The 8,251-nt window shown below is 37.7% G+C and overlaps 1 protein-coding gene and 1 pseudogene across 1 annotated transcript; one reads left to right on the top strand and one right to left on the bottom strand.

Moving 5' to 3' along the window:
* Positions 1-693: 693 nt before the first annotated feature.
* Positions 694-8,251, bottom strand: part of LOC129752040 (uncharacterized) — an 84,852-nt pseudogene continuing 77,294 nt past the window's right edge.
* On the top strand, positions 4,888-7,092 carry LOC129753052 (multidrug resistance-associated protein 1-like). The gene is made up of 3 exons (XM_055748847.1): positions 4,888-5,166; positions 5,229-5,727; positions 6,789-7,092. Exons 1-3 carry the CDS (start codon positions 5,041-5,043, stop codon positions 6,848-6,850), a joined length of 687 nt encoding a protein of 228 aa, XP_055604822.1. The 5' UTR covers positions 4,888-5,040; the 3' UTR covers positions 6,851-7,092.

Genomic DNA, 8,251 nt, shown 5'->3' with positions numbered 1-8,251 from the left:
AATGAGATCAAGATTCTAAAGAAACCATTTTATTCTCTTTTAAAATTCTTGTCAGTTGCTCTTTTGCTGCTGATTGTTCCTTTTTCGTTTGTTTTTTTTCCTCGAATGGATGAGTGTTCTTTAATTTTTTTTATCAACTTTTTGCCATCAGTTCCAGTATAAATCTGCTTCTTTCCTTAGCTCTTTTTGATTCCGGTTTATCACTTTGCATCATCGATTTCTAAAAAAAATGAATGGTGTGTATTTTGCTTGGACTTAGAATCGAAAAACTTAAAAACGAGAAACAGTTATGGTTTATACGGTTTAAAAAAAAGAACCGCCAAGCGACGACGGCCGATAGTTTTTGGGGCAGTGAGTTTTTTTACGCTGAAGTATTATTGGAAATTGATAAAATATACGTATAGTAACATTCTGAGTACGAAGGAAAAGTAGCGAAATATTAAAAACTAAAAACTAAAGTAAAACAGAATTGATTGGTTTTTCTTCTGGATACCGAGAAAAAAATGTTAACATATAGATTAGCAAGAAGTTTAGCCTTTCTAACACAAAATACTTGCACTTAGGACGCTACATTTTGTTGTTTTTGTTTTTTTTTACTTTACAATAACTTTACATCTGATTGCATGTTTTTCTAAAGATACACAACTTAGGGGCTAAACTTGACTTAGGCGGTAACTTAGAACTAGTTGTTAAAAAAAAATTTACATGGAAATTTACATCTTTTCGCAGTAGAAGTAGTAATAGTAGTGGTGCTTTCGCTTGAGTTCCAAAATAAAAAAAAAACGATTGTAAAAGTAAAGGGGTTTAGGCATGCCTAAAACTATTCGATTCCGCTCATCTTTCGCTCACTCGCTCTCGATAAACTTCCGTTAAAATTAACAGGTTTTCGTTTCATCTCTGATTAGTTTAAAGGCAGGAAAAACAAAACAAAACAATCGTCCCCCGCTTGGGCCCGGATACTAGAGACGTGTATTTGTTCGTTCTAGTACCGCAGCGCGAGGTTTTTTTTTTCTATCAGTTTTCGTTCCGTTTCTACTCCGATTTGCACTCTTCTGTATTGATGATTTCAATCTTTCTCGCATCATTCGAACTCTCACTTGCCGGTTCTATTGTGTGTTTGTTTTGAGGGTACTACTTTTCCATTCTCGTTTCTTTTTGTTTTGAATTAAAATTAACAAAATAAACTAACGGTCTAAAGTTTTATCACTTCACAATTTGTAAGACGAGGGAAAAATTACTAACGAAAATTAAAGGAAAAGAGAAAAAAGCTAAGACGCGCGCGTTAGCACAATTCAACCATATTTAGAAGCGAAAAAGCTTAAACGTGAACATATTTTTTTTGTTATTGTCTTTTTGTGTTGTTGTTTTTACTTCTCTCGGTATTTGTCCTAAATCTAGTACCTCACTTGTTTGATGCTGATTTTTTGATTTTATTGATTTTTTCCCTTTGTTTTTTAACGTTAACTTTCTAAATAAATTATAATTTACAGTGAAATAATTGTACAAATATAACATAACCACCTAGTATGATACACGGCGAATGCTCCCCGCTTTTTTTTTCAAGGTGAGGGAGCATCGATCGATAAAAATTAAATAAATATCAATTAATATATAGAAAAAATGTGTTTGGGGATGGGGGACGAGGGAAGATCATCACTTTTTTTTTTGTGTAGATTCTGTACACAATAACAGAAAAGCACAGAAGGAAGTGCGCTCTTATGGAAGGTAAAAATTGTGGTTGATTCGTTTCCTTCTGGTACTTCATCCTAATCTTGCTTTAGATCATTCTGTCGGCCACCGGGGGAGATGTGTTTCCCTCGAAGTGGGGACAGTTGGAAACCGGACTAGTGTGTGTTTTTTTTTGTGTATGTATGGTATTTTGTTGTGGTTGTTTTGAAATTTAGCACAGGCGACCATCCGATGTTGCCCTTCTCCCGTACTTCTATGTTCCTGAACAATCAATTTCGACAATATCTTTCGGTACATCGACAAACTGATAGACCAGCCGTTGGCCGTCGACCTTGGCCAGGATTCCGCGTTGGTAGTAATACCGCAGCGCTCGGCCCATCGTTTCGTAGTTCATGTCTGGCTTGTTTTTGTGCATGCCCCACAGCTTGGAGACGGCCTTCGAATCGACCAGCTTAAAGACACCCTTCTCTCGGTTGGTCCATTTGATGAACCGGGGACAGTACTCGCGATCCTGCAGCAGCTTCAGTAGGAACTCCCACAGGTAGGTGGTCGATCCTTCCCGCGATTTTCGCTTTACACCCATCTCCAGTTTCGGTTTCTTGGGTTTTTTCAGCTTTCTCGGTGGGAATCCAAGCTCCAACATGTACGAAAGATCATCCGGACAGCTGGAGGAAACGCTCTGCGGATGGTGGTGCAGTCCGTTGACTAGACCGTTGCCCATCAGACCAGGTGGGCCACCGGCTCCGTTGCCGACGTGCGCTCCCGGATGTTGACCCCCCAGATGGGGATGATGCGGATGCAGATGATGCTGACCCATAAGTCCGTTACTTCCGTTCGACAGAGGAGCACCGGACTGACTGCGCTGTCCAGCCGGATTCGGGAAGTGAGACGACGGATAGTTGGCTGCCGCGTTCATTGAGTGCAGGTAGTGGTAGTTATCCGTAACTGTAGGAAGCGAGAAGAAAAAGACTCACATTAGACTTTACGATTCCAGAGGAGCAAAAGCGAGGACGCATAATAGTAATAATAATGGTAAATATCAACAAGTGGCGGCTCAACATCCCTGGCAACGACGATTCGTTGTCGACATTGAACTTGGAAGTAGTAAACAGTTCAAACCGTTGGGGAGGTACTACGTTCACATAATCTCTCTATCCCAGTAATAATAAAAACGTATCCCCCCATACTTTCCGGGAGGCCCGAGAGACTTTGCCGGGTTGTTATCATTTAAGCCATTGTAATGCTGCCCAGCGCAAAGTTCCTGGTCCGCGCGGACAGCTGTTTTTGCAACAAATGCATTGTTGTATAACTCAGCGGTGCCTGAGCAGAGCTGATAACGCCGACGATGCGGTTATCGACATTTGAGGCTGCCGCCGCCACGAAAAAAAAACCTATCAATGCACACAAAAGTGCAATAAAATTGGTTGATTAATCTAAAAATAGAAGCTTCTTTCCATTGTTTTGTCATATGGACGTCAATTTCGGGCGTCCGTCGATTGTAAATGATTGAGCACGTGTTTGTTTATCAGATATTGTTCGAAGAAAAAAAAACCAAAAGAATAAAAATAATAACTTTCAGATCGAGAAACAGATAAAAGGCATGGCAGCAAGAGCCTCTCGAAATTCGATTGTCGAGTCGAGGAATTATTAGTGCGCACGCACCAAACTTTACTTCGGAAGTCAAACTTCCGACATCCGAACTGACCAACGACAAAGAAAAGGGAAGCACTAGATTTTTGGAAATCCGTGTTTTGCTGCCTGTACACCAGCAACTTTTTCTAATAATTTATTGAAATGGACAATATCTGATTTCTCGTTCTTTAGTTCAATATTAAAGCGTCAGCACTAAATATTACTTTCGATTTCCGACAAAGGAAAGTGAAGTACTTGATTGTTGGAAGTCTGTGTTTTGTTGCCAGTTCTCCAGGGACGTTTCTAAAAATTTTATTAAAATTCACAAAAAGCATCTGAACGCACTCCTAAGTGTTCGGATCTGATACGCGCAAGTAGTAGTAGTAAGGCTATGATCATTTAGTATCCGGGCTGTTACAAACGTGTTTATTTTAAAAACTATTCATTTGATCGAAAAACTTCCTATGGAGGAAATGAAGGTGTTAATATGACATCTAATATATAAAGATGAGTTGGACTATATATGTTTGTATGCACCTTATACAAATCCACACTGCTTAACCGATCAGCCTGAAATTTGGTACAGTTATGTGTTTGGACCATGGGAAGGTTTTGGTAATAGTTTCGAGCCTCTCCCACCTGAGAAGAGGGACCCTCCCATAGAACTTTCATTTTTCCCACAAACCAAAAGTCATGGCACCCATTTTTCAGAACCCATTTTTTCCCTTTGGCGGGGTTGTTTTCACCATCACCATGGGCCGGGCATTAGAAACAACCATCAAGAGTTCACGTGGACTGGAAAGCAAATAAAAGCTTGCTGAGCATCAAAGATTTGAAAGGTGAAATTTTGGCGGGTGTTTTTTCCGTCTACTGTTCAAAACTCGTGGTACCGGTACGAGATATTTGGATGCAATAATGAACCTACATTTTGTATTGAAAAATACAAGTATCCTGTAAAGAATATATTGACTAAAATTGTAGTGATTTTCAATGTGCTACCTACCGCCCCGCTGAGGGGCTTTAAGAGTTTACAAGGATATACAGTGAACTGAACAGTCAACAGTGAATTGGCTTCTTCAGCTGAATAACTATTTGGACTGAATGCTGAAAAACTAATGAACCGGTTTTCATAAACTCCAGCTTTTAACCAACCATTTTCAATTTTTTAGGATTCCTTATAGAGAAAGAAAAAATCATTAGATTCAGAGTTACATACACACCAAAAATTTTATAATTTTAAACGTGACAGAAACGCTTGAAGACCTAAAATTTTTGTGTCATAATCTTGGAAAGATTTAATTTTACATCATTTTAAATTTAAACAACACATACACTCACACAGCATCAATTCATAAAATCACACGAACAGTAAAGTTTGAAAGACCCAGTTTGGTTATTACATTCACATTTGTCGTCAAATGACGTGTAGGTATTACGTGTCCAATAACTTTAAATTACCGATTGAAAAAAATCTAGTGCACCCGCCTGGCATCGCAAAAAGAAACGTCAAAATTGTGGTTTTATTTTGGTCGGTCGTTTTTTTGTTTTGATTCGAGTGTTGTTTTGTTTTGTGCTCGCGCAGTCCAAATTGCCTCCTAAATAGGTTGATCCGTATGACCTCGGATGTGGAAACGAACATTATGACCGTGGAGCGTATAAAGGAATATTGTGAAACCAAACAGCTGCCTGGGGAGTAACTTGTCGCGAGATTTGCCGTGGATGGTCGTGTGGAGTTTCAAGACTTCCAGACCCGTTACCGAGAAGGATTGGACGTTGTACTTAAAGACATTTCTTGCACTGTTGATGGCGGACAGGAAGAAGGAATCGTTGGTCGAGCCGGCACAGGTAAGTCTTGCTTAACATTGGCTCTGATCCGAATAATCGAGTTTGGCCGGTACAGCTTTTAGGTCCATTTACCCCTGAGTGCGATTGTCATCGATGGACAGAACATTTCGCAACTTGGAATGCACCCTCTGCGATCGCGATTAACCACCATTCCCCAGGAATCGGTTCTGTTCTTCAGAACGCTGTGTATCAATTTGGACCCGTTCAATGTGCATTCGGGTGTCGATATTTGGAAGGCACTTGAACACGCTCACTTGAAACTATTTATTTATGAAAGGACTGGCTGCCGGTATCAATCGCGACGTGACGAAGGGTGGAAAAATCTATCGATGGGACAGCGGCAGCTGCGTAAAACTATGGTTCTAATTTTGGACGAAGCTACCGCAGCAGTGGATTTGGAAACTGACGATCTCATTAAGAAAACTATTTGTAGGGTATTCACATCGTCTGAATACCATCATGGATTCGGACAAAGGACACAGATCACGGATACGCCGCACCGAATGACCTGCTACAAGACAAGCAATCATCGCACATCTGTATTTCTTACAAATTACGCTGGTAAGTTTTTTTGGCATTCTTAAACTGCCCCTATTCGCATATGAGTCCCATGTGCATTTTCATCGTTTTTGAGTTATCGATAGAAAACGATTACTACCTATAAAACAGACATTTGTTCGAAGTTTATTCGTAAAATTAAAAAATAAAATATGATCCCTGGTGTGTTCCTTGTGAAAAATATTTGCATATGAGTCCTTTGACCAAAATTCAGAGCTACAGCATACAATGAAGGAAAATGTAATAAACAGTAAAGGTCATGATAGATCCTCCGTGGATAATTTTGGCGATCCAATGTTTGATCGGTGGGTGATACTTGAAGTGCTGTTTTGAAAACAAAAAATAACTTAATTATTTTAATTACTTTTTCCTATATACACCATAATATCAATATCACTGTTTTCGTTTATCACCAAGAAAAATGTTTTCTGCTTTGTCTTGCAATCCAGCAAACTTTTGGTCGGAACTATCCACGCACATGAAAACACATCCCCATCGACTAAAAAAACATCGTTTAAAATCAGTTTCGAATCAGAATCTTTCGAAATCTAACATCTATAATCATGGTAAACAAACGATAAACATATCAAAAAAGTATTTGCCACTTGCCACCAGCATTGATAACTTTAGCACAAGAGACTCATTTGCGAATCATCTCTGCTCGAGGGTTAAGAATATTCGTATATGATTCACATGAGTATTTTATTGTAATTCCTCCGTCAATACTAGTTAGTATTAGAGCAAAAGTAAACAAAGGTATTCTTTGAAGGGGTTTTCTTCCGATTCATTGATATGATGCATACGATTGTTTTCATGAAAACAAATTTTAAACTAGCGATAAAATTTTAAACTTAGCGATTTTCTTGGTTCACAGTTTTTACACATAGGACTCATATGCGAAAAGGGGCAGTAGACTGGGATCAATTTATTTATTCTTCTTTTTATTTTCGCAATATAAATATGATAACGATCTTGAAATAATTTAAGTTTGAGTTGAGAAGCCAAGTGTTATCAAATTTCGGTATAAAAGTTTTGATAAAATTTTAATATCCTAAATATTCCAGATTTCACAATGCACTACGAAGTCAAACGATATATTGACTTGTGTCAATTCAGCGACAGTTAGAGCTACGTTCACAGCAGTTAAATGAGTTCGGAAAAAATCTTCACTGATCAGTTCTGGCCAGGAATCCGTAATGGTGTCCAAGAATGCAGAAAAAAGAACAAAGAAAAGAGCGATTGTCAAGGTATGTTACCACATGCCGGACCACATGCCCTTGCAGCCACCGTTGGACAAGAATCACCGGGTTCACAGAAGGTAAATTAAATCAAGCAAATATCCTTATCCTTATCCAGAAAAAAACAAATGTTAACCGTGTCTGTTTGTGGATAAGCTGTTTTAAAAATAAAAGAATTTGAATTAAAAGAAATGTATACCTCTAATATTTGTGTTCCGAAAGCTCATTTCGTAAAAAACTTATACGACGCAATTTTGTGTCTAAGACGATCTAATTTTATGATGAAAACGATGGTTCCCTTTTGTGCATCAAATCTGATTTAAATTTACATCATTGTTAATGTAATATTAGGTCTAATATGCTAATAAGTTGATGTTTTCATATTTATGGCTTCAAGCGTTTCTGTTTTCTCTGGTGTAATTTTATGTCAAAAGTGATGCTTCTTTTTTGTGCATCCAATTTGACATAAATTTACACCAAAAAATTAATAGTGTGTATATGTATGTTAAAGGCTGCAATTTCAACGCTTTGATAGCCGCCGGGGAATCTAAATGGGGGATTAGAAAATTGATTAGATAATACAATCTGAGGTTTTTAGTTTTATACAATCCTATTTCATTGGCCAATTTATTTATACTTTTTGATTTATTTTTGGTCATCAATGTGTTCAATTCTATCATCCAATTTTGAAAAAAAACCGTTTGGTACTGCGAGTTCAAACAAATGATTTCAAAGAATTTTAACATTGATCACTCTTCAAAATAATTAATGGAACTCAAATAAGACCATTTCTATAACATTTAAATGGTTATTTCGGTTCAGAGATGATTTCTTTTCGATAACTCCAAGTAACTTTCAACATTTAAGAAAAACAGAGTTAAATTAAAAAAGCGAAAAAAGCAAACGTACAATTGAAAACATGCCAAATGAGTCTTAAACATGGTTCAACAAGGTTCGGAAGTGTTTTAAAAATTTTTTAATTAAATAATACTTAAATATACCATTGTACAGGGAGATCATCCATCTTGAAAAGTGGGATAGTCTCCAAAAGAGATTAAAGTTTTTTGTGAGAGAAGAAGGAAATTATTTTGAAATTCAATTCATAATCCTTAAAACTATAAGCTTCTTCTAAAAAAAAAATGAAATCGATAAACACTGTGAATAATCTCAATAAAAACTTTTAAAAGATTTACAATACTTAAGGCGCCCGCACAATAGCACGTCGTACGTCGCGTCGCGTCAGCTGTCAACGCCGTCGTTGAGTACTAAAACGCTGACGCGACGCACTG

This window comes from Uranotaenia lowii, chromosome 3 (genome assembly GCF_029784155.1).
Source record: "Uranotaenia lowii strain MFRU-FL chromosome 3, ASM2978415v1, whole genome shotgun sequence".
NCBI classification, from domain to species: Eukaryota; Metazoa; Arthropoda; class Insecta; order Diptera; family Culicidae; genus Uranotaenia; species Uranotaenia lowii.
The sequence above is the reverse complement of the archived record's forward strand: the minus strand, read 5'-3'. Positions and strand labels throughout refer to the sequence as shown.

Bases quoted from the DNA above. Each gene is read 5' to 3' on its own strand.
- LOC129753052 (XM_055748847.1), top strand. From the start codon at position 5,041: ATGGTCGTGTGGAGTTTCAAGACTTCCAGACCCGTTACCGAGAAGGAT. The intron at 5,167-5,228 runs GTAAGTCTTGCT...TACAGCTTTTAG, and splicing joins CGTTGGTCGAGCCGGCACAG to GTCCATTTACCCCTGAGTGC. The intron at 5,728-6,788 runs GTAAGTTTTTTT...TAAATATTCCAG, and splicing joins ATTTCTTACAAATTACGCTG to ATTTCACAATGCACTACGAA.